This window comes from Drosophila albomicans, chromosome 3, assembly GCF_009650485.2.
Source record: "Drosophila albomicans strain 15112-1751.03 chromosome 3, ASM965048v2, whole genome shotgun sequence".
In the NCBI taxonomy this organism is placed as follows: domain Eukaryota; kingdom Metazoa; phylum Arthropoda; class Insecta; order Diptera; family Drosophilidae; genus Drosophila; species Drosophila albomicans.
Window position 1 is genome coordinate 50604996 of NC_047629.2, and position 27195 is coordinate 50632190.

The 27195-nt window shown below is 37.5% G+C and overlaps 3 protein-coding genes across 3 annotated transcripts in view; 1 reads left to right on the forward strand and 2 right to left on the reverse strand.

Annotated features, from left to right (window-relative positions):
* The first annotated feature begins 246 nt into the window (after nucleotides 1-246).
* LOC117571604 (alpha-1,3/1,6-mannosyltransferase ALG2) lies at nucleotides 247-1761 on the forward strand. The gene is made up of 2 exons (XM_034253822.2): nucleotides 247-391; nucleotides 463-1761. The coding sequence occupies exon 2, from the start codon at nucleotides 469-471 to the stop codon at nucleotides 1732-1734; it is 1266 nt and encodes a 421-aa protein (XP_034109713.1). The 5' UTR covers nucleotides 247-391; nucleotides 463-468; the 3' UTR covers nucleotides 1735-1761.
* LOC117571602 (ubiquitin carboxyl-terminal hydrolase 5) lies at nucleotides 1754-4506 on the reverse strand. The gene is made up of 2 exons (XM_034253818.2): nucleotides 3875-4506; nucleotides 1754-3817 (listed from the first exon to the last, which is right to left on the reverse strand). Exons 1-2 carry the CDS (start codon nucleotides 4374-4376, stop codon nucleotides 1851-1853), a joined length of 2469 nt encoding a protein of 822 aa, XP_034109709.1. The 5' UTR covers nucleotides 4377-4506; the 3' UTR covers nucleotides 1754-1850.
* Nucleotides 4507-4716: 210 nt separating this feature from the next.
* The window catches only part of LOC117572240 (kalirin), a 53782-nt gene continuing 31303 nt past the window's right edge, over nucleotides 4717-27195 (reverse strand). The window contains 12 exon segments of the mRNA XM_034254924.2: nucleotides 4717-7333; nucleotides 7403-7783; nucleotides 8480-8675; nucleotides 8735-8845; nucleotides 8908-9026; nucleotides 9099-9197; nucleotides 9272-9334; nucleotides 17302-17425; nucleotides 17427-17578; nucleotides 17721-17826; nucleotides 25074-25131; nucleotides 26027-26333. Of these exon segments, the coding sequence (XP_034110815.2) occupies nucleotides 7130-7333; nucleotides 7403-7783; nucleotides 8480-8675; nucleotides 8735-8845; nucleotides 8908-9026; nucleotides 9099-9197; nucleotides 9272-9334; nucleotides 17302-17425; nucleotides 17427-17578; nucleotides 17721-17826; nucleotides 25074-25131; nucleotides 26027-26333 (1920 nt within the window). The 3' untranslated portion in view covers nucleotides 4717-7129.

Below are 27195 nucleotides of genomic sequence, written 5' to 3' on the forward strand. Positions count from 1 at the left end.
TCTGGTCGTCAACAGAACACAAGTTCTAGAGTTGACAGCGCTTGCGAAATCTATCGAAATCGAGAAGTTCGCATGCCAGCTGATATTTGACAGTCAAATTAATTAATGGTTGCTGTGCTTTTAAAATTATTATTAAGCATAGTAATAAATCAAATTTATTTAATGTTGCTTATAGGTACAATTTGAGTGCATTTATACTAATGCCTCATGCTTATGACTCATACTGAAATCACAACTGCTTATCGAAGATAAGAGTAGAGTATTTATCGATTGGCAATTGTTCTAAATTTATCGTTGTTGCAGCACATAGTCAATAATCAAAATAAAAAAATTTAAATTATTAGTTATTTCATACTTATGTTGCATATAATGCAAGTTGAATGACATTTAGGTAGGTAAAACTAGCCTAAAAAATATCCAAGAGTTGTTGTACTTTAATATACAGCCCAAACATTTTTGCAGTTTTAAATGGTTCGAGTTTTGTTTTTGCATCCCGATCTGGGCATCGGAGGCGCCGAGCGTCTGGTCGTAGACGCTGCTTTGGCATTGAAGGAGCGTGGCCATGACGTCAGTTTTCTGACCAATCATCACGACAGCTCGCACTGCTTCAAGGAGACCGCCGATGGCACGTTTCCCGTTCAAGTGGTGGGCGATTGGCTACCACGTCAGCTGTTTGGACGCTTCTATGCTCTCTGTGCCTACATTCGTATGCTCTATGCCGCCGTCTACGCGAGCTTCTTTATGCCCCAGCGTCACGAAGTGCAGCTGGTAGTTTGTGATCTGATTTCCGTTTGCATTCCCGTGCTGCGCTTGGCGCCGCATAAACCACGCGTGCTCTTCTATTGCCACTTCCCGGATCAGTTGCTGAGCCAACGAGAAGGAGCGCTTAAGCGTCTGTATCGTGCGCCCATCAACTGGCTGGAGGAGCGCACCATTGGCCTGGCCGACAAGGTGCTCGTCAACTCGAAGTTCACGCTACGCGTCTTCCAGGATACATTCCGGCATCTGAGCACTGCACCCGATGTTTTGTATCCCTCGCTGCATACGCAATACTTTGACAAGATGAGCGCCAAGCTGGAGCAGCGTGCCGCCTTGCTGGACGATGAGCCGTTGCACGCACGTGTGCCACGCAATTCCTTCGTCTATCTGGACATCAATCGCTTCGAACGCAAGAAGAATCATGCTCTGGCGCTGCAATCGTTGCGTCTCCTTGGGAACATGTTGCCTGCGCTGGACTTTAAGCGTTGCTGGCTCATCATTGCAGGCGGTTACGATACACGTTGTGTGGAGAATGTGGAGCACTATGCGGAGCTGGAAGCGTTGACAGAGCAGCTGGAGCTGCAGGATAATGTGGTGCTGTTGCAATCGCCAACGGATGAGGAGAAGTGTCGTCTGCTATATGCCTCGCACTGTTTGCTTTACACGCCGGCGAACGAGCATTTCGGCATTGTGCCGCTGGAGGGCATGTATTTCTGTAAGCCAGTTGTGGCTCTCAACAGTGGCGGACCCACGGAGACTGTGGTGCACTCCTCCACGGGATTCCTGTGCGAGCAACAAGAGAAGAGCTTTGGCGGCGCCATGTATCAACTGTTTCGCGATGAAGCTTTGCGGGTGAAAATGGGCGACTTGGGACACAAGCGTGTGCAGCAAAAATTCTCATTTGAAGCATTCGCAGATCGATTAAGTCAGATTGTGGAGGAGCTGGTGCCGACAAGCAGCAAGAAACACAAATAAATATGCAATCGAATTATTGTGGATTAATTTGTTTTACTTTATTTACGCAATATGCAGAATTTTCACAAAATTTTTGGGGGACACAGTTGGGAGATCAATTGTTGTTGTCGAACGCTTTACTCTTCGCGCATATACAAATACAGATAGCCCAGATCCTTGGGCGGATTCTGTGACTTGGCCACCTTGGTGTCGTTGAAGATCACCCATTCTCCCTGTTTGCGTATGTGGCACACATAGTGTCCCACCTGGGCCGAGGTGCCCATGTGCGAGATGAATGCCAGCAGTTTATATTTTCCAGATCCATCGCGATAATTCGTTGTGGCTGTTGCAGCCGCAGCTGTGGGAGCTGCTGCTGCTGCGGGCGGCGCCTCATCAATGCTGTCCGCATGCGAGAATATCCAGTCGGTGGCACGTTCCACATTGCCATCGGTGGCCTTAAGCGCTGCCACCGCCTGTCGCTCATCAAAGCCCATGCTCATCAGCATAGCCAGACTCTCCGGGTTGGCCACAAATTGCTGCGCTGCAGCGGCGCCATCACCAATTCGATTGTTGGGCACCTCGAAGGGATCAGAAATATCGGGGTCGGCAATGTGCTCCATTAGCCAGTTGGAGGCAGCCTCGAGACTCAAGTTTTTGGTATGGAAACAAGCACGTTTGCACGCCTCCGCGGGGAATCCCATGGTCAGCAGTTCCGACATGAACGTCTCGTCGAACACAAACTTGGGCGCCTCAGTTGCAGGCTCTGGCAGCGGATCCTCGCCAGCTTGGAGTCCACCTGAAGAACGCCATACGCTCAAATCGAGCTCATCGGGCATGTCAACAGAGACATCCAGTTTCTTGGGCACCCAGTCATCGCCTAGCGTAAATTTACCCAAATGAATCATGAGGAAGTCCGGCATTGTGGCCATACGTGTTGTTTTCTTGGCATTGGTCTTGCCATTGATGGCCGTCGAATAGAATTGTTCGATCAGTTCAGAGCCAAAGAAGCGTTCCAGACACGCCTGCAATGGAACCTTGTGCCGCACAATATCCCGATTGAGCAGCCGTTGTCCGCTCGCTTGGGCAGCTTGTTCACGCTCCTGATACTCGCGCACCTCGTCTAGGTTGGTGGCCTGGTCGAGGGGAATGGGCAAACGGAAGCTGTACTCCTCGTGCGTCGTGTACTTGACTTTGCGACTGGCCAAGCATTCGACTCGATCCTCAAGCTGAAACTTGAGCGAATCAGCGGGATTGAATTGATTGCGCGAATTCCGATCGAGCAGCGTCAGCAAATGCAAATAGAAATCGTTGGCATCCTGTTGTTGTTTGGTGCTAAAATCCGGGTGATTCTTGCCCACAATATTCTTGAACATGGCTGGTGAAATGCCCGTCATGTGCTCCGTGTCCAGTGAATTTTCAGCAATGCTGCTGTATTTGCCCGACTGCAAACCGTTGCCCAACTTTGCCATTTGAATGTTGAAATCATTGGCCGGATCACTGGGATACTCCTTGAAATAATGCTCTGCGCCACTGCCCACAAAGCGCTGCTGGAAATCTGGGATGGCAAAGAGCACTTGCATCACGCTGTTGATGTAGCACGAGTTGCCCAGATTGCGCATGCCCGTGAAACCGGGACCAGCCAACGGTTGCAGTTCGCTCTCACTCTCCGTTAGAGCGGACCATTCACCAATGCGCTGATTAATCTCCAACTCCAGTTCCACCATGGACTTCTCACTCTTTTGCATCGCGGCCATGTTGATGCCGAAATGCGACAAATGCTTTGCCAAATGCGGATCCAAGACCATGTCATCCTCGGGATACGAGAAGACATCCGATTTACCATCGGCGGTGATGGTGCCCAGCTTAACAGCAAGCGGATAACTGGTCTGACGATAGTGTTCCACGGCGTGATCATTGCCACCGCTGCCATCGAAGAATTTGCGACCACAGAGTATGGAACCATCGGTAAGATTGAGCCACAGATTGTTGGTGAGATCGCATTTCTCGCATTGCCAACCGGCGGGTGGAATTTTCTTGCCATTATCCAGCTGCTGCAAATTTTCGGCATACTTGGAGGCCTGACGCACCTCACCATCCCAAGTGCCTGCAGGGAGAAGGAGACAGGATTAGTTAAGCTTCTCTAAGCAACTACGCAACCTACCGCTCAGTGTTGCCTTCTCCAGCTTGGCTATCGCCGAGTCGGCGGCAAGAATTGCTTCCACTGCTTGGGTGACACGCATGGGCAGCTCGGGATCCGGATAGGGCAACTTCTTGTCGAGCTGCGGTGCCACGACAATGCTATACGTGTACTTGATCTCATACTTCTTAGCCATATCAGTCTCATTGTAGCCGCCTTCGACGCCAATTGCCAGACGTGTTATTTTACGCTCTGGTCCCGCTTCCTGCTCTGCCGCTTGCTCTTGCTCCGCGGCGTCCTCTTTCAGTTTGCGCTCGCGTCGAATGTGCAGAAACACATTGTTGCCGGTCTTGGCGGCATATTCGCAAACAAATGATTCGCCGAAGCCCAAGAAACTCTGCAGACAGACATAGAGGCCCGTCGGCGTCTCTGGATTGTCATAGGAGAAGACGCATTCGTCTTTGTAGATGGGCGGATTGCCGCACGGCACGTTCACTTTTGACAAATGCTTGCGTAGCTCTTCCATGCTTACTCACTTTGATAATTATTAGAATACAGTTTTTTTTATTGTGAGAGGGGTGAAGGAAAACTTATTGAATTTGCTTGCAGCTGCTGCTGCGACGCTTTTGCATTACTCGGCAGAATTCGTAGAGAGATGCCAACTCGTTGCAAAGCACATTCATACGCAGCGCGCAGAGTTTGCCACGCTGTGGCAGCTTGTGCATGTGAGCAAGCTGCTCGCTATGACACACACAGCACACACAATTCAAAAAAGCCGTTACAGATTTGATTATTCATAATTAATTTCATCTACTTGTTTTTTGCATTTATTACTCACTTTGAAAATTTAAATTCAGATTACATGCTTGTTTGTTTTGTGGGTTACATACAATTTGTATTTCGATATATTTACGTTATATATATATATTTATGCATATGCTTTGTTGTTGTTTTTGTTGCTGTTGGTTTGCGTCGTCAATGTTGAAACTTGCTTTGCATTTTATTCGCTTACTTGGCTAAAACACAGATTAACACGTTTATTTAATGCTGTTCGCATTTGCAAAGACGTACATAAAATTATGTATACATCCCATTCATCATCGTACTATCATTATTAATAAAAATACACGCACATTTTCAAAAATTACCATCAAACCACAATTATCTAGAATTTCCATTGCCCCATTTGGTATTTGCTCGTAACAGTTTTAAAGTACAACAATAAGTTTAGTTTTTTTCTTTTTAAATAAAGTACGACACATAATTTAAATCAATTATGTTACATATATTATACGACCGTACAGTACATAGATTTCTATTAAAGTTAGAGAGATATCAATATACGTTATTAAATTGTTGCATGTGTGTGTGTGTTTTTGTGGTGTGTGTGTGTGTTTAGTGCAAAAATGTAGAAAAATGTGGCCGTTAAGTTTCCCAATGTGCGTTTTTCTTTTTTGCTTCTTGCGTTCGTTAACATTTAATCATTATTTAATCATGCCGGAGGTTCATTTCACATATATGTAAAAAAATACATCAACGCTTCTTTCTCTCTTCTCGTTTCAACTCTATATTTAGCTATGCTAAATCAATTATTGTTTACATTTATGCTGATATATGTTCAAAAATGGTTTTTGCATTTTTTTTTGTTTTGTTTTGTTTCTCAGATAGTTACCAGTGTATCTTTTATTTTGTTAGATGCGCATTTAAAAAAGAAATTATTAAAACTAAACCTGGTGAACAACCGTTTAGTAACTTTGTCAATTGTGTGCTTTATACATTTAATCAAATCCTGGTCCGTTTTATATGTATAAATATGTTAATGTTTATAATTATTTGGTATTCTGAGAGTATGCAATTTCTGTTACTTGACCGATGTGAGAACAGCAAAACCAAACTGACTTAAACAGACCTTATCTCATATAGCGACTACTCTGTACATGCCCCTAGACTCACCTTACCTTAACTAACAAATGACGCACACCAAAGATATTTATATTTATATATGTATATGTATATGTTTGCTTAAATATGGTAAATATTTATTCCATTTCTGTGTGTTGGTGTGTGTGTGTGTATTCGTTTGAGCGTGATAGTAAATAATAATGAATGCAAACAATTAATTACGAAAGTAAAACGAAATGCTTTTGATATCTGAGTAGGCATTATTTGTTTTATTTTTAATGCGTTATTTCAAATTATAAACTGAAAATCTCTAAACTTATTTCTTTTTTTGATTAATTTTTAAAGCTTAAATATTTTATTATTTTTAAAATATATAAAATACAAATACGCGCGCGTGTGTTTGTGTGTATATATGTTTAAATATATATATATAGATAAATTAAAGCGAACTTAAAAAATATTCCAAATGTTTGTTGTTTGTTTCACTGAATTATTACATGTACATATGTATGTGTGTATGATAATTACAGAAATCACCGCTTAAACAACTGAAATTAAATTTAGCATTTCATTATATAACTAAATTTTTGAAAATTATAACTAAATGTACTCATTAAATACTTTACTTATTACTTTAGACTTGGTTGTATGTAGTATGTATGTATGTGTGTGTAAGTGTGTGTGATTAATTATTTATGTTTCGTTTACTTTTAAGTATTCCATAAATTGCTTTTGATTGTGAGTACTTGAGTTCTTACTTTGCCGTTAATACAAAAAAATGTCAATACAATAAACTAAAGGAACAGAAGCAAAAGTATATCAATAAAACATAAAAGAGAAACTAATTTAAGAAATGCACATAATATGATTAATATTCTTGAGCATATAATACTTTTTGTATTTGACACGGAAATCAGAAACATGAAAGATTTGCAGACGGCACATACAAGTTATCAAATGTAAAGTAGATCAACGAGGCGATTAAACAAAAAATAAAATAAATTAATTACAAGCTACATACAAATTAGGACTTGAGTATGTATGTGTGTGTGTTTGGGTGTGTATGAATGTGTGTGTGTGTGGTCGATAGTGAGCAAAACGAACAGAAACAGACGCTCAGACAAACAAGTGCGAGGCGAGTGCTCACTAGAATTTCATTTTTTTGTTTTGTTTTTTTTGGTGTCTCTCTCTCTCTCTTGGCCAAAACACCTTGCAATGTTTGTTTTATTTAAGTATTTCTATATAGAACTACCCTTGGTAATTGTAGTATATTATTATTTTTGTGTTTTTTATTTCTTTTGTTTGTTTGTTTGTTTTTGGAATTCAACACACACACATTTGTTGTTTGCTTTCGCTGCTGTGTGTTGTTCAATAGTTTCAATTGTTCAATGGATTGACGAGCCGGGAAATTAATGCGCTCTGCTGCTCGAGTATCTTGTTTAACATGCCCAACCATTCGGCATAGGACTCTGCAGAGGCTGCCTGGCAGTCGATTGCTACTGTTGGCTTATTCGGGTCCGTTGATTTGATTCGAAAACTGTAATCACTCTCCTTCATTCGTTCCAGATGCATATGGTTGAGCTGTTCACATTAATAGAAATTTATGTTATTATGGTGCACTTCATATAACATTTTGCATTTGCATTTTACCTGTATGTGGGTGCGATACTTGTAGATCGGATCGGTGTATTGCGTCTTTGCCTTCTGGATGTCAGCAAAGATGATAATCTGTTGGAACAGAAAGACTTGCAGCTCCCGTTGCCTTTGCCCGGCATCAATCGAACATTGCAGCGTGCCCTGTAGCAGCAGATTGCCCTGTGCCGTAATCTCGCCATCGAAATCGTGGAGACCCCGCAACACGAGCGTCATATCATCGACGGTCTTGACCACAACCCGCATTTGGTTGTAGGCCTCCACCAACGAGGCCACCTCATTTTGCAGACCCGCACGTTGCGTTTCCCTCAACAGCTGCTTGATAAGCAGCTCGTATTTGGTAATGCGCTGCACTGGCTTAATGAGAAGATCGCTCAACTGCAAGTGAAATAAGAAAAAATTTTATATGAATTTAAAAAGCAATCAGAGCAAGTTAGAAAACTACAGTCGAGTGTGCTCAACTGTAAAATAGCTGTTACCCTTTGTGAATGAGAGCAAAATTAATTTTAAAATATAATATACAGCCAAAATACTAAATATACCGACGGCTAGAATTGGTATATTTACATAGTACTACATTCAAAATATACCATATAATGAAAACAAGTAAGAAAGTTACTGCCGAGTGTGCTCGTCTACGTAGTACCACTTTCAAAAAATACCATAGACGGAAGAATATACCAGATTATCAGCCAAAACAACTAAGACCCGTAGTAGGAAGACGTTTTTGCCCATACAAAAGTATTCCTTTAATAACTTTCACAATTTTTATCTGATCGCAACCAAATTTTCAGGAATCACAATTACTATTGTTATTGTATATACCAAAATTCGCAGCTCTAGCTTTAAAATTACGCTTGTTATTCGATTTGTATTGATTTGGGGTGGTGTAGCCAAAATTGGAAACCAACTTGATCTGCGTGCAAACATAACAAATGCTGTCGAAGAAAAATTATAGCTCTATCTCTTAAAGTCTCTGAGATCTAGGTGTTCATACGGACGGACGTACAGACAGACAGACGGACATGGACTGACAGACGAATTAGATTTACTTCGTATTTAAGTGTAACTCACCTTCATGCGATCTTTTTCTCCGAGTTTGTTGCATATCTTTTCAAAGTAATCATAATGCTCATTGACTATATACTCGGACAGTATCTTATTGCTGCAGAAATAGTAGTACATGTTGAACTTTTTGCTGGAGTTCTCGATCAGCGGCCCCAAATCCGCCGGTGTCCGTTGGCAATGGCGCAAAGCTCGCAGGAATTTACTAAGAAAAGAGAACAACATTAGTATTTGATATGTTTACAGAGATTAAATGTGTCTTACTCTCTGTGCCACTCGTAGATCTCTGTGATGTTGTTAAAGACCAGATCCATTTTGCCGCCCTGAAGATCGACTGGCCTGGGTATCTCCTTGTTGTGTATCTCCTTCATATAACTATCAAGAGAATATATATTATTATTATATATTATGTTATTATGCTATTGTGGATGACTTACCCATTGACTATCACCTCCAGATCTTTCACGTATTTATCTTCCGTTGAGACCAGCTCGTGCAGCACCATTTGGCGTTGCTTTAAAGCGGCAGCTTGGCTATCGCTATTGCCGGTGTTGTTCTGAAAGATGAAGGAGAACTCTTTTAAGTTGCTATTCGAGTGGAGTTTTTAGTTTGCACATCTCTCACTTACCCTGTCATCGTCATGAGAGCGTCCATTGGTTGCAGCGCTTTCGGCAGCCTCTTCAGCTGTAACAGCGCCATCGACACGGCTATTCGACTCGTGTTGTTCCTGTGTAACAACATAAAAGTAGTTTATTAGCTTCTTGAAAGTTACTTTCTCTCTTTCTCTGTGTGTGTACTTACCCTGCTCATTCTGACAATTTGTTCAATTTCCGATAGTTTGCCGTCTATTTTACCAGTGCTGGTCTGCAAAGGACATACAAATAAAACAATGGTTAATGCTCAAAATGGGATAATGCAAAACTTGCAACAACTGTGCAAGTAAAACTTTTGCCATTGACCGCAAAACTCAAGCGTCCTTTTATCCATTCAAAGTGCAACCTGATTGTAAGTACTTGTATTATGTGGATGTGTGTCTATATGGCCAACTAATTGAAAAACTTTCCCCAGCACAGCCCAGCGAGAGAACAACGAGCAACTGGCCCTGGCTACTGAATGGAATGGAATTCACATATTTGCAGCAACAGAATTTAGAACTCACAGCGAGTACATCTACTTGCTTTATAAACATATAAACGGCAGGTGTTTATATTAGGGCTGGGTGAAGAGTTTTGCGAGCGACTAAATGTGTTAAACTGAAATAGTTAAAGTAAATATGCAGAACATAATTCAATTATTGTTAGATCACACTGGCTAATGTATCAAAATGCCGCTAAAATTGCTGCAATAAATGAGTTTTGTTTGGGTAATCAAATTTGGTTATGATTGCAATTTGTTTATGTTCTTAAACAGATTCAAAACTAGTCCAAAATTTTTTAAAATACAATTCAGTTAAAGCAGTAAAAGTTATAAAACAAAATTCCACTGCAATCACATCCAAATTTTAATAAATTCAATTTATAATTCATTTCGCTGTATATGAAAAGTTTGCTGTGATTACAGTTTAATTTTGTACTCTAACTTTTGACCAAAAGTGATTAAATTAATCTTTTAATTATTATTATTTGTTGATGGCCACTATATCGGGTCGATATTACAAAAATTAGTTTTGATTGTTGCTTATTTTTGTTCTCCAACATCTGAAGCTAGTCCAAAACTTTTGGTGTAGTAGAAGGCTCTTAAAATATTGTTTAATAATGAGTTTTGTTGGGTAAAAATTTGTTTTGATTGCCAATTATTATTATTATTATTACTTTGCAATTTCATATGAAACTTTAGTTCAAAAATGTTAAAAACATTTAGTCAAAGCATTCATACAATTATTTTTTTTATGACTACGACTAATGTAACAGAATGCCGCTAAATATATGATAAAAATTTGTTTATTTGAGTAATCAAAATTAGTTATGGTTACAGTTTAGTTTTGTTCTCTAACTTTCAAAAGTTTCGTCTAAGAGTGTTAAAATAAAAGCAGTATTCTATTATTTTTGTAGGTTGAGTTGCGTAGTAAAATTTAGTTATTTTTGCTCATTTGTTTTCTGAAACAAATGGTTTGAAGGTGTTTAAATAAAATACACTTAAAGAGTAAACTAAATATTATTATATGATCAAAGTTAATACAATAAACAGCCACAACAATAACTGGTAAAAGTTAATTTCGTTAAGCACTACAATTTAGTTATGATAACAGTTTGTTTTCGTTCTTTAACAACTGCAACTTTTGACTAAAAATCATTCAAATGAAATAATGTTGAACCAAATATACTAATCCTAATACCATTTCCGAAGATTCGATAAAGTCAACATAATAGAATACCGCTAAAATAGCCGTTGAGCTAAGTGTTAGAATTGAGAATTCGCATCTGATTTCTAAATCAATGCTTTCAGGTCTCTCTTACATCAGAGATCAGCTGATGATTCCGCATTTGGCTGAAATTTGTTGCTATTAAGTTACAGCACCAAAATGCTTTTATTAATTGCTTTGATATTTATTGTATTAATGCCGCTGTTTGCAATGCAACCCTGATGTGGGAGTAAATTGCGAATACGCGCTATGAAATTGCGCTGGCATTATTATTGTTTTCGTTTTCGTCTTTCGTCTTTTATTGTGCACACTTTTTTCTCGCACATTTTATACACTAGCTGAGAGCCGAGGAGCATTATAAATTTTCCATGTGCTATGCTAGAAAGTATTGGAAAATCGCTTCATATATCAAACTGAACTGATTAATCACAAGGTCTACCTTATCTTCGTTTTGATAATACAAATAAATAAAGCCGAAAAGGAAATGAAAGCGTATTACAGCTTCGTCGTTCACTTGTTTTTTTGATATGCTTTGTTTGAAATTCCATCAAAATGAGTATTTTATTTTTCACAATTGATTAATTCAAGCTATGTATGTATATAAAAACAATCTCTGGCGAAACAAACACAAAAAAAAAAGATATATAATTGAATCACTGGCATATTTTTAAGGGGAAGCTAATTAATCGCCTTACTTAGCCTTTGCTTTCTCGCACAAAACACACAACAAACTTGCGAGATTTATAAAAGAAAGAAATTAAATGTAGTTAGTTTAGACGGTTTGCAAACTGCAGATAAAATTGTGTAACCAGTGGCAACAAATGCCCCTTCGTCTTTCCCCCCGCGTTTGGCTTCCAATTCTCATTGTATTCATTTCACTTGACTTTTCAGGCTTTTCTGTGTGTACTTTGCGATAAGATTTGGCCGACGAGTCACACAAAGCGCCTTTATTTTTGTGTCATCGAATTCACAATTTTATTATTTCGATATAATATTCATATTTAGTTTTAATTTGCACACATTTCTTGCAAAACTTACAAATAAACGTAGAAAGCAACTCATGGCACGTGTTTGATTGAAATTCTTGTCAACGCACTGTTTATTTTAATTTTTTGTTTAACCAAAACTCAAATTTGGATAATTGTCCATAGAATAATTTTAATTTTGTTCCGTTGTTGCTGTTGTTTCGCGCTTTATAAGGATCTTGGTGCGACGACGACGACGTCGCATTTTGATAATGCCAAATGCATGACACGACACTGAAGCTCGACGACTGAGCTCTGAGCCGCCAACTAACTGACTGACTGACTGAATGTGACCTGTCAGGGCTGCCAATAGTTGGTTTATTTTCCGTTTCGTATTTTACATACACACACACACACACATAGAAGACGCTGAGAAGTATACACTCAGCCGTAGAGCAATCAAAGAAACTCTCAATCAACGCGTCGCCAACGAATTCGACGTCGCCACTTGTGGACAAGCATTAAAATAATTGAGAGAAACCCAAGATAGAGAGAGTGTGAGAATGGCAAAACCACACACACAGAGAGAGTGTGAGTGAGAGGAGAGTCGAAAACAAAATAAAAGCGCGACTGTGTTCTGGGGTAGTGTATAAATTCATGAAATCATAAATTAATTCGCCTTTCGCAATATCAACAACAAAAGATACGAAGAAGAAAAGAGAGCATACTATACGAAATTTGTGTGAGAAACAAATGACACTGAATGTCGTTGGATCAACTAATAAATACCCTAGAGAGCACTAGAAACAGCTAGATAAAAACAATTGCAAATGAGCTTGCAAATCCACATCAAGGTATTTTTCGAGAGGGTTTAAAATAAAGCAAGAAATCTGCATATGGGTGTGCTCGACTGTGAGATACCCGCTATCGTACCTAAATTTCAATAAAAACAAAACAGTGCGGTTTTATTCCTAAAATATACTAAATCAATATACCGAAAGAATAGTAAAATACCGAAAGATAAATTAGGTATGTTGACACTTGCTTGAAGGGTAACAAAAATGCAGATTTATTTTTAAAATGTACCAAATTAATATACCAAAAAATACTAAAATATATCTAAGACTATATCTGGGATATCTATCATATTTTCTTTGTATCGGATATACTACCTACATGAGCCTTTGGCATATTAAAAATACTAAAATACCGAAGGCTATATTTGGTATATTTTCCTTATGGGTAGCAAAAAGTTCAGTTTTATTGTTAAAATATACCAAATCCATATAACGAAATAGCTGAAATATACCAAATACTATATTTGGTATATCGAAACTTATTTTATGCTTATCGGTTACAACAACTGAACGCGTCTCTAGGGTATTTATGCTTTATCGTCAACATTTTTGAGTTGCTTTATTTATTTTGACATATTTATGTTATTTTCCAGTACTGAGATAAACTGGAAATTTGCAATTCTTGTTTTCTATGTTACACAAGCCACAATATTAAAAAAAAATGATATCACGCATTTAATTTATTTATTTAATTAGATAATCGGCTTGCACCTAGTTTTATTGTTTTTCTGTGTTGTTCTCGACTGATATCAGCGCAGTTGGGCATTGAATTTAGCATTGCTAATGAAGTGGGGGAAATGCGTTGCCTCGAAATCGCAATGACGTCTTCACTTTAAGTGGTGCGACATTTAATTAGGTTCCCAAGGCGTTTGCGTTAGCGTTTGTGTTTGGTAAATTGCAGAAGTCGGAGTTGGCTGAAGAAGAAGGAGGAGGAGGAGGAGGATTCGCTGCTGCCTCAAGGCAACTTGCAACCGGACGAGCTGATGTCAGCGCGCAACAGCAACAATGGCTGAACTATTAACATTTAATGGCTATGCAAATATACGAATACAACAACAGGTAAAAAAGTAACTAAACAAAGGCGAAGGCATTAACGGCCTGGAAACCCAATTGGCAAGTGTTCCAAAAAACAAAAAAAAAAAGAGTTAAGAGCAACACAGTCACATAATAATAAAACATATAAATGTAGACACCTAACTGGGTTAGCTAAAAAGTTCACGCCCAGATAAACAAACATATTGCAAAAAAAAAAAAAAACAAACAGGAACAAAAGAAATACACAAAATAAAAATTTGTAAATAAAAAGCGAACAACAAAAAACTGTTGACAAGGCGATGAGCAAAAGTTTTTACAAGGCGACGTGAATTTACATTAAATTCACTAATAAGCCATAAAATAGAAACAACAACAATGAAAAGTAGAAAAGACGAACAACAAAAAAAAAACGAAATATATTCGAGCGACAGACGACATTAAATTTATTGATGGAAACGGTGGAAACGGCGACCGACAAAGTGGCGACACAATTCGCATTGGCGTCACACACACACACGCACACCAACATACACACACACACGCACAACAGTCAATGGCATGTTGTTAATGGCATCTAAAGACAATATGGCGGCATTTAGAAAATCGCTAAGAGAACGTTCAAGAGCTGTAGCGAAAATCCGTAATGGAAATTGAAATGAAAATTGTCATTGATTTCACCGACTTCAACAAGTGGCTAAAAATAGTCTTGCCTTGCATTTAATTAGTTATTAGCTTCTGTGTGTGTGTGTGTAATTGTAGACATTAAAACAGCTGTACTCACAGTCGTCTCGAGAGTTGATTGATTTATGTGTACACAGGCGAATTTAGTTTAGTTAAAGTTCCACTTAAGCAACTATGACAAATCCTTCCGGTAAATAAAGTACGCTAGAGCGTAAAGTACAATCGTACGGCATTCATGTGGACCTCCCACTCAGAGCATAGCATAGCACAGCACATTCTATATTCTGTATCTAAATCCAGCATCCATTTCTACCACAAAAGTATTTTGCCAGCTAATTTGACTGCGCAAAATTTATGCGTCGTTTATTGTGTGTGGGGCGCTTTAGTTGTTGCCATCTTATTGTTGTTATTGTTGTTGCTTTCGAGGGAGGCGTCAAGAATTCTAGGTACCTTCTGACTGTCTGTCTGTAAGTCTGTCGGACAGTTCCGTTCACTCGGACTCGGACTCGGACCCGGACCCGGGTGTCCAGTCTGCCGTCTCTTTTTGGCTCATTCATTTCGCTGCGTGTGTAAACAAAATAAAGTGGCGCATTTATGGCAAAGGTGGCTGCCCCAAGACACGCCTCCCCCCACTGCAGCCCTCGCTTGTGGAACATGGAATACACTTTACATACACACATATATTCTATATATACTTTTTGTGGGCTGCTGCTGTTGCTGCTTCTGTGGCGATCTGCTATATTTGCTATGCTTTCTAATTGAGCAAAGCGGCAAACTCGTGCTCGGATTGCTTAAGCGCAATCTTTCAATGACGTGAATTTTTCTCTCAATGCCAACGGCAACTGTTTTGATTTGTATAAACGCACGTGTATGCGTGTGTGTGGGTGTGGAACGGAGGAACAGAGAAAACACACACACACACACATTAGAAAAGTTGCGTATTAAACAAACAAACAAAAACAGGCCAAAACAAACAAAGTGCAGTCGAAGGGGCCGCTAAAGAAAAACTATGCCACATACTAAACCCAAGAGCTTCCAACAGCATGAAATCAAGTCAGATGATGGGCAAGAAAACACTTCGTTTATCCTAAGTAATCGCAGCAGCAGCTAAAACATCACACACAACGCAGAATATAAAACTAAATTCCAACTCAACTGCTGCCAAATTTAATGACAGCTACTTCTGGTTGAGGATCACAGATCGTTGTTATTTTTAATGACAAATGTTTCTCTTTAAACATTTCCTACTGGTTGGAAAACTTATTTGAGAAGTGTACAATGTATAATGCTTAAGCATTTGCAGTTTGAATTAAAGAATTACTTTAAAATTTAAGAACAACTTTCCAATAACAGTATTAATTTCTATTATTACTTTTTAAGTAACCATTCCATTTCACTTACATTATAAATTCTAACTCAGATCGTTTTGTTATTTTTAATTACAAGTGTTTCTCATTAAACGCTTTCTAATTTTTGGAAAACATATGGTTCAGAGCATTTACTGTTTGAATTAAAGAATTACGTTGAAAGTCAAGAGCTTCTTTCCAATTTCAGTTTTATTTTCAATTATCAGTTTTTATATAAGCTTGAATTAAACAATTACTTAAAAATTCAGGAACTACATTTCAGCCATAGTTTTTATCCTTATATTGAAAAGGAAAAAAGGCGCTTAAATTATATTGAAACTTTTAATACAACTTTTCCATCACAAAAGCAGTCTTTAATTCTTAATTCTAACGCAGATCGCTTTGTGTTTCTTATGATACATTTCCTACTGGTTGGAAAACATATTTAAGCAGAATAATAATACTACATATAGTATTAAGCATTTGCAGTTTGAATTAAAGAAACTTAAGTTATATTAAAACTTTTTATATAACTTTTTCATCACAAGTGCAGCTATTAATTTTAAATTCTAACGCTGATATTTTGTTTTTCTAATGGCAACAAATGGTAGCAAAGTTGTTGTTATCTAAACATTTTGTATATCCACAAAAACAAATTTAGAAACTGAATACAACTTCTTATGAACATTAGCAGCTGCAGTTGTATATTAAAAAGAAATACTTTCCAATTGCAGCTTTAGTTTTTGTTATTATTTTAAACACATCGCTTAAAGCAGTAAGAACCTTTTTTATAATTTTTCATCACAAGTCTAGTCCACAAATCTGTAATTTAACTCCACAATTTTTATTTGTAATGGCGACAAATCGTGATAAATTTATTTCCTTCTTAGCATATCCTTTTGTTTTAAAAGCAATTAAAGACACTGCAGTTCACAATACAAAATAATATACCTTGCTATTGCAGTCCTAGTTTTTAGTATTACACTGAACAAAAAAGGTTTACAAAAATTTAACACTTTTCACTTTTTTAAGAGAAATGCAAGCGTGTTGTTTTTACTGCTGAATATTTTATACTGATTGAAACGAAATAAAATATTTTACAATTGCAGCCTCAGTTCCAATTATTTAAGTGAACAAAAGATCGATAAAAATAGTATTTATTATATATCATATGTTTATTTATATATTATATTATATTTACTTTATAACTCTTGACTAACAATACGAACATTTCGTAATGATTCAAAAGAAATGAAATATTTTGCAATGGCAATTATATTTGCTATTATTATTCTGCACATTAAATATAAAATCTTCCTTTATAACTTCTGACTAACTATTTGTGCATGACAAATGCAATTCACAGCTCAGATGTCGTCAAAGCTTATTACTCAGCACCTAACAATGGCTTTGACTAACATGCACTCAAAATAAACACACTTTCATGTGCTGTAAAAGTATATAAATGATTTGCGGTCAATGGCAAAAGTAAATATGGGCCAAGTCTTTGGCAAAATATGCTACAATGAATTGTGTGTGTGGTGCCAAATGTAAACACACACTCACACAAAGTGAGGAAACTTACCAAATTGGCTGAGCTCTCCTTGAGATCCTTGGGAAATGCGGGCGGTCCATTGGCAATCAAATGTGGCTCTTGTATGGGCTTCATCGGTGGCGGCAGCTCCAAGCCAGCCTCCTCATCGGGCTCAGTCATGTTGCTGCTGCTGTGCTGTTGTTGTGCTCGTTACATTGGGGAATTGCGGTGGCATTTGGCCGACACTGCCGCTGGTGCTTGCACCGCTGCCAGGTGTCGCTGTGCCCGCCGTTTGTTCCGCCAGCTCCTCGGCATGTTTCTGTGGTAGCTATAGACACATAGAAGTGATATATGCATAAGTATATATGTATATAAATATTGTGTGTATACGGCAAGTATTTTGTTGTTTGTTATAAATATAAATAAATGCTCATAAAACACAAAAATACAAAAAGAAAAGAAAAACTTACTCTCAGATTCTTCTCCGAGGGTTTCTTCAAGAGCGATTTGTCGTTCGGTAATTTCTCACCCTTGCTCTGCGACAGTTTACGTAGTTGTGGCGGCAACCATTTGCGCCTGTAAATACATTAAAATTCAAAATAATTATAAAATTTAATGTTGTAATGATTATAGATTAATGCTATACATAAATATGCGTATTGATGCGGCACTATGCACGATTTCATCCATTTGCTTGAACACTCTCTCTTCTCTCTCTCTTTCTGACGCCAGCCAAACACGTCGTATACGCAATTAAAACAGACCCTAAAAACGCGCTGGCAAATTGGCTGTCCAGCTGCGTGGCCGACATGAGACTGTCGCCATTGGCACAGCATATCAGCAGCCACTTGGGTTGAACTGCTCCGACTTTGCCCGCCTGCTGCTCATTGTCGCCGCCGTCGACGTTTTTGCTTGCACAGTGAGGCCAAGTTCATGGCACACAAAAATAATAATAATGAAATGAAAATGAAAAGAAAAGCGACATCATGAGCGTATTCATTGCCATCGTGAGCGCATTTATTGCGTTCCTCAATTTTATTTGCGCTATCAAAAAATGCTCTTTTTCTGACCAAAGAAAATTGCTTTTAACTTGATTTTGTTTTTTAGTATAATTTTTTTTTCCTTCTTGTTTTATATATTTTTGAAACGCAAGAACTCAATTTTCATTTGGCGTTTTTATGTGTTGAAAAGTTTTTACAGGCTTTGCGCGGGGCCATAAAGCCCCCGATTTTGATTAATTTCAAGCTGGCAAGTTTATGGGTCACTTTCCAATTTTTTATGCACAAGGAATTTAAATGAAAGCCATTTATCAACGGGGAAAAGTTTGCTTTGCATAAAGAGCGGGTTAAAGCAAGAAGGATTTTTTCCTGCAAATGCAGCAAATGAATTTATTAAAAAAAAGCCACTATTTTCTATTTAAAAGTTGAGCTATTTTTATACTTTCTAGGAAATGCTTTCCACACTTTTCTACAACTATTCAACTATTTTAAGTGACTTGCATGCGCTCGAAGTGAAACCACATTTATTTGCATTGTTTAGCAAATGTGGTCAACATCTTTTGTGCTGTAATCGAGCGCACATTTTGTGGTTTTTAATTGGAAAAAACAATTTCACTTTCAGCTTTTTGTTGAGGGGTGAACCGCAACCGCATTCGACGCACAAACTTGCTCAACTCCTCCTTTGACCTGACTTCAATTAAAATGGCAATAGTTCAGGGTGAAAAAAGGTCGCAAGCAAAAAAGGTTCAACTTTAATGAGACGCTGGTTGTGTGTTTTCCCTCAAGGATAATCAATAAGAAGCTGTGCTTAATCCCTTAATGTAAAATAATATTTTTCTTTTGCACTCACACAATTAATTAGCAAATTCGTTGCATGAAAACTTGAAACGTTTGTTGCATACATTTCGACGCCTGCGAAAACTGAAAAGCCATCAGCTGAATGAATTTGTAAAGCTGGCGTTGTGAAAAGCGCAGCCCACACACCGTCGCCGCCGTCCCTTGACTGGGCGTAACATAATTCAAAGTAAAAATAAACATTGACATAGACAACAGTGCTACAGAGAGAGATAGAGAGCGAAAGGTGGGCGGCTTAAGGGGGGGTGGGAGTGTCCTTTTGGTTCCTGGAAATAGTATTTAATTTATTACGTGCTCGTTCACGTTCAAAATTCATTTCGCTGATGTAATGTTTTAGGCAAATAAGCAACGCTTAATAGACACACACACATACAGAGAGAGAGACATTCACTCATGTGTGGGTGTATTAATGAGGTCGCCTCAAAGTATGCAACAAAGGCTGCCACAATTTGCCACATTCGCTTTCTGCGTCTGTGTGTGTGTTTTGTGTGTGCACACTTGCAAATAAGTACCATGTCCATTTAGTTCATTGGACTTGGCTGCTCTCTCTCTGCTGATTCACTCTTATTCCCCGAACACTTCTCCTACCACATACTTCTTCTTCTACTCCTTCGCTTCCTGTCAATGTCCTGGACAAACAAAAACTGTGCGCGCTTATTGACAGAGCGCTTGAGACCGAGGGACCCAGCAGAAGGCCTGTCTCTATATATTCTTTTGTCTTCTATTCGTTCTGACAAATAATCTATATTCATGGTCAGTGCTCGCGCGGTTTTTGCTCAATAACTAGAACAATAAAAAAACGCACACACAAAAGAGAAAAAGAGAAATGACCACGAGTGGGATTGGCAAACAAAACTGCCCAATTAGTGTGCAAATATTGAAAGTATTTTGTAATTTATGTTTCCAACTAGGACGACCGAGCGAAACCGTCTTGTTAATTATAATTAACAAACAATTTCGCAATGTCTTCTCATCAATGTGGCAGCAGCTTAACATACATATATATTTCTGATAAGATTAGCCCCAATTGATTTTCACCGGAAATTGTAATTACTGATGTTGAGCAATTGAAGAAATCAGAGTATTAACATTAGTCACTTTAGTTGTTGAAAATTGAAAACAAAGAGTTTCAAACATTTTACGACCACAGTGCGTATGATTAATGCGGATCAAAATACGCCAACGCCAACAACGTGACGCGACGCGGCGTCTTCAGCGGCTTATCGCTCATGACGAAGGCCCGGTCGCTGACTAATGAGTGCAACAAATGCAATAATAATAATAATAACAAAAATAAAGAACCTCCTCCCACAGTTTGTTTTGATTACATTTCAAGCGCAATAGCATCGCAGCAATTGCAGCGACAAATGCCGCATTGCAAACAGGTTTTGTGTTTCAAATTGCGGGGAAATACGAGAGAACGAAGCCGGTTTTGCTAGCGGGAAATAAAACTGTTTGCCAGCTTAATTAGACGGAAGAATACTCCCGGCGAATTCCCCCAGTTTGAAAAGCAATTTGCATTGTGAGTGCAAATGATTTGATAGCGCAAGCTAAACTGTTAACAGACTTTAAATAATTATAAATATTACACATTTAATACGGCATTTCTGGGAAATAAACAGAAAGTTGTAGCCACACTCTTCACTACGAGATAATCTAAAACCAAATTGCTTTGCAATTGTTTGTTTTTCTAGTTTTTATACCCGCTATCCATAGGGAAGAAGTGTGTTATAACTTTGTTCCGGCAGGAAATGTGAGTAAAATACAGAAGGTTGCATTTCCGACCCCATAAATTATATACTATATATTCTTGATAAACGTTAACAGCCGAGAACACATAGATCTCGGAGATTATAAGAGAAAGAGCTTGATCTTAGAGATTAAAGAGATAAAGCTATAATTTTTCTTTGACAGCGTTTATTATATCAATATAGCATATACATACAATATACCATATATACATATCAATATAGCATATATACATTTGTATATTTCGATATTTTTGGAATATTAATTTGATAGGTTTCAGTAGTTTTCAAATTTTAAATTGGTAAGTTTCGGTAAATGTGTTGTTATATTAATTTCAGTATTTTGTGGGTATATAAATTTGGTAAGTTTTGGAATATTTCAGTATTTTATATGTGATAATTTGTCATTATTCGGTATATTGCAGTATTTTTCGGTATATCAACGTAGTATATTTGAACAAGATTATACAATGCTTCAGTTGTAGTATAGTTTAGTATTTTTCGGTATAACATTTTATCGGTATATTTTTGTATTTTATAGGTATATTAATACTAGTATACTGATACCGAAAAATACTAAAAATATACTAGTAGTATAGTATTTATTTAGTTGTAATACATCACTGTTTTGCTTTCATAGATAACCGGTAGCGGTTATTTCACAATCGAGCACACTCGAAAGTAAGTTTATGACTTGTTTTGGTTTTTCATTTTCCCTCATTGATACTAACAACCAGTTGTACATTTATTTTAAGCAAAACGTGCCTAACAACAAGTCTAATCATAGACTACAATATACATATATGATATAGTCAGCAAGCTGTATATTAATGATAAGCCAAAGGTCAAGCTGTAGCTTCGACACTTAGTCAGTCCGAAAATATTGAAGCTGCTATCAGCAATTTAGGAGTGGCATAAATCCATTTAGCTGGACAATGCACATCATCTAATTGAACGTGCGACTCGTCGCACACTTTGGATTACACTTTCGGCAGCACAAACAAAGACTGAGCATTGTGGGGGAAAAAATAATGTATGTACATCATTAGAGAATCTCTCGTTCTCTGTGTGTGTGTGTGTAAAGATTTACCAAGTTTTGACGCGTTCATCGCTTGGCGTATTTGGTGGCTCTTCGGGTTGGCAACAGAAGCAGGCGAAACCTTCTGTTTGACGATGATGATGGTGATGTTGATGCTCAACATACATCGATTGGGTTTTGCCACCATGACGTCCGCCATGGCCATTGGAAACGTTGTCGATGCCACTTATGTTGAGTGATATGGACTTGATCAGCTGCGGCTGTTGCGATTTGTTTTTAACGCGATGTGTTGTCGCCGAGTGGCGTTTCATTTGATTCACATTCATAATTGTGTTGTTGTTATCACTACTGCCATGATTATCGTTGTCGACAAATTCGTCATTGTTGTTGTTGTTGTTGCAACCGAAATGCACACCGTTTTGGGTTTGGTGGTTGTTATCTAGCACGCTATTGTTATTGTCACACATGACTGATAAGAACACAACACACGCACGCACAATCCACACACAAAAACTGCTTTAGCAGTTAAGTTTTTTTTGGTTTCGCTAAGACGTTCGCTTTAACGAACCCACGCTGCGTATACGTAACGTTGCGTTCCGGCGTTTGACAATCAACTAAAGCAACGGCTACGACTCCGACTGCAAATGAGCGAATGTTTTGCCACTGACTGAACTGTTCTACGCGACGCTCAACAGGCTTTCGCTTTCTGGAGAAACGGAGAAACCACAACAACAACAACAACAACAGCAGCAGAAAACAGCTCAAACTCAAAAAGGCAGCGGCCACACCTCTTACCCCTTACCCTTTCCCTTCTCTCTCTCTCTGTTCTTGTCGCCTTCTTCGACAGTTTTTGTTTGTATTTGTTGTTCCAAAGAGTACAAACAAAACACAAAGAGTAACTAAGTGTAAATAAAATGCCAACAACTGTGAGCAACAGTTGAGCGAATTGAGCGCCTCTGAAATAACACAAAACCCCCAACAAGAACAACAAAAGCAGAGCGCAAAGAATAATTCTTACTACGTTTTTGTTTTTGCTTTTTTTATGAGCATTTCCAGTTGTTGCTTTGAGTTGTCGTCGTTTTTCATGTTGTTATTGTTGTTGTATTCAGTGTTTCGGTGTAATAGGTTTATATCTTTATGGCTCGCGCCCCGAGTTGTCCGACACGCGATTATAGCCCCAAGGCAAAATGTTAGTGCTACTCCCTTAAATTATCAACGAAATGCTAATGAACTTCAATTAAATTGCTGCCAACTATTGACTGGTGAAAAAATAATACAGACTATAATTAAATTATATTCAAATGAAATAAATAAAGGCATTAAAATCAAATATTTATGAATGCAACAAAAATATGTAAAAATATGTATTTCGCATAACTCAACTTAATTAAATATTGAATAGATATAATTGCAATAAACTCATAATTATTTTTTTAAATTTGCAATTATATCTTTAACAGAATTGTTGAAATTGAATTTCAGTAAATTTGTCTAGCAAATTTATAAAAAAATCTTTGAATACAGGTGTAAATGTATTAATAAAAAGTAAAACACAATTCACACTTTAATTAAATTATATTGAAATGAAATAAAAGCAGTTTAAGCTATCATTGAAATTAAGTATTTATGAATACAATCAAAATGTGTATTTAAAATAAATTTCACATATCTCAATGTAATTTAATATTGAAGAGATGATTGCAGTGAAAATATTTTTAAAAATATATATGGCATATCTCAATGGACTTAATTAGTGAAGTGATTTTTTTTTTGTATGTTTACTGCTACTCTTTTTTCTGTGAATATATATAAATTCATTTAAAAGAATTGCATTCATTAAACATCAATAAATTTGTCTAACAATTAGGTAGGTCTTTTGTTTTATTTAACTTTGGTAAATCACCAAATTAAACCTTTAAACAAACCATTAATTTATACCTGTCATATCTATAAGCTGTCAATGAAATTATAGTATTTGTGCTCATTAATTAATCCTCTCAAAAGCACTCAAATACTTTTAAAGCTTAACAGCATTGTTTAATTAAAACATTTTATTTTGTTGCTGCGCAACACTCATCGCTTTTTTTGAGAACCCTTCAAAGAAGATTTTAAATATCATGGGATGGTATTTTCCATTTTCTGTGATGTGCAGAAAAAAAAGTGACGCATAAAAACAAAAGCAATGAAGACAACAATATCATAATAATGCTTGCAGCTATAGCCAAATGTTTGATAAATCACGAGTCGAGAGTCTTATAACAAAAAGTACTTATTACAGAGAATAATTTTTTTCTGTGTTTTTTTCAATACGCGAATTACGTAAATGCGGCAATTACTTATCAGTTTGGACAGCTCACAGTAAAAGGAACGGAAAGAGTATAAGAAAGAGAGGCAGTCAGATAGAAGTAGGAGGAGAGCAAAAACAATGGCTGATAAATTTTTGTGGGCATGCCTTTTGCAATTGGTTTTTGAAGCACTGCACAGCTGATAGCATTTTATGTTGGACTCGCCACTTAATAAAAAAAAATACCTGGCCAAGAGTGTTAGGCAGCGATTACGATTACAGTTTCACAGCATTGCAGATGGATTATGACATAAATCATTTTCGCTGCACAAGTGAAAGTCTAAGATAATTCGTCGTCGGGAATTTTTTCTAGCGCAAAGATATGAATATGAATATGAATATATTTAAAGTCATTTCTTTGAATACGATTTCTGGGGAATTCACCAGCAACAATTATTTAATTGGAAATGCGTTGAATTAAGTGGAATGATTAGACACTTCTGGCAGCTTAATCGCTTTTGGTTCATCGTTTATGATTTAATGGTTTTCGATAAAGAGTCGCTTTAGCAAAATGTCGAAGGCTTAATTTGCTTCAAACACATTTCGAGAAGAGAGAAAGAGAGGCACGTGAGAGAGTCGAGCACTTAAGCTGCTGATGGCCCAGTTAAGTCAGTTAACCCGTTTATTATTTATTATTTATTAAGCAGACAGTCACTTAAAGTGCCGTAAAGTTCAGGACTTTTGTCTTGACGTGGCTAAAACGTTACGGCCAAGCCTTGTGCGTTCGGCTTTCTCTTTCTCTGTGCACCTTTGACCTTTGACATACTTAGTGTGTAGACATTAGTTTGCATATTCAAAATGCGCAAAGTGGCTTTTGCTTAGCAGACACTGAAACTTACCCACTAAAGCCACGTCGCTTGGTTGACGAAGACAATGCATCTGCCTTGCTGCGATTGCCTGGAAAGGAACAATGATTAACAAAAATGTATACTTGAAAATATTTATAAAAAAAGTATACACATAAAACATGTCTATAAAAAGTATTTAAAAAATATACTGACAATAAAATTTAAAAAGAAACTTATTTACCAAATATTATGTTTAAAGAAAATAATTTAAGACAGAATATACAGAATTACTTGGACTACAACAAAAATGTAAGAAATACTTACAAAAAAAATATACTGAGAAAATATATATTTACAAAAAAATATATACTGAGTATATAATATAATATAATTTTTTATTATTAAAAAATTAATATGCTAATTAATATGCTAGTAAATACTAAAAAATATACTGAGAAAATACTAATAAATTATATACTAGGAAAATACTAAATACTGAGAAATTATTATTATTAAAAAAATGAATATGCTTCTAAGATAATAAAAAGCATATATAGGAAATAATTATATATTATACTGAGAAAATATTACAAAAAACGCATATACCAAAAAAAAAAATTATGTATATAAAAAATACTTTAAGAAAAAATATACATAGTTACTTGGAAAACACTGAAATATGTAGGAAATATTTAATTAAAAATATACCAAACAAAAAATATACTGAGAATATAAAAAAATAATAAACAAATTCAAAAAAATATAATGAGAAAATATTAATAAATTACATACTAAGAAAATACTAAAAATAATATACTACATGTTCAATGTATGTACTAAAAATCCACAGCTTTGGCTGTTTTCTATATACAAACAACTTTGTAAATAGAAATTATTCAAATATATAAAAAAAACTTGGGAAATATTAAAAAAATAGGAATATGTAATAAAAATCTACTGCTTTAGCTACTTTGTATATTTGATTAGTTTAGGGATTAGCATACCTTGATCCTGCATATTATCGTTTGGCTTTTGCGAGGCTCCTGAGGCGCCAGTTTGGCCGCTGCTGCCGCCAGTTGAACCTTGCTTGTGCGAGCCTGGCGGCGGTTTGAGCACTGACACTGGCACAAGGCCCTCTTGAACGGCTGAATCGTCATGCTGCGGATTTAGGCGCACCAAACAGAAGTCCGGCTCACTGGCTGTGGGCGGCTCAATAATCTCAACCTGCTGGCCCTTGCTAACGCTCAGCTCATTGCTGCCCGAGCTGGCGATGTAGTCGGCAACCACCCAGGTGGCCTCCTGATTGCCCAGCTGTAAAGAGAGACAGAGAGATAAGTATAGAAAATGATGAGAATAGACAAAAAACAACACAAGCAGCAGCAGCAGCAGCAGAAGAGAGATGATGAGCAACTTTTGCTTTGGCACACAAGTGCATTCAATGAAGCGAGCGAGTAAAAATGGAAGGCAACAAAAAACAAAAGCAAAAAGAACGACAAAAAAAAAAGGGGCAGAGACAGCAAATCAACAGCAGCAACGACAACGACATTTGCCGAGTGTCGAGGTCAGGGCAAAAAGAAGGCGATTTTATTGATTCAATTTGTGCGGTTTTCGTCAGCTGCATTAAGGCGTATGTTTGTGTGTGAGAGCAAGCGAGAGGTCTGACCCTCAGCAAGGACTCGCTTGAATGGACTGCCAACACACACACCAACACACACTGACACACACTTGAACACATACTTAATCGAAATAAAAGAAAACTTGTTCGACCTCCAAACCCTAGCTCAAGGATCATTTGCCAGCAACATACTAATTAGAAAGCTATTCAAGCTACAACAACCACGCCTATTGTGTCACTCATTAAATATGCAAAGGCAGCAGCAACAGCAACAACAACAACAACAAGCAGGGAAGCTGCCTCAAGACGTTGCTCCCATTCGATTGGCTCCCCTGTGGGTTGCCACCAAAAACATGAGGAGAAGGAAAACCAAACCAAGCAACGTTATGTGTATTAATAATTTATTACTTTATTAATTTACATGCTGCCACCGATGCTGCGATGATGGTGGATGGATGGTTGGCATGATTGTGTGCTGTGTTGTGCTGTGGTTGTTGCCCCCATTTTGGGGCGTGTTGCCGCTTGCTTTAATTGCCAAGTGAAACCGCAAGTCGCGCG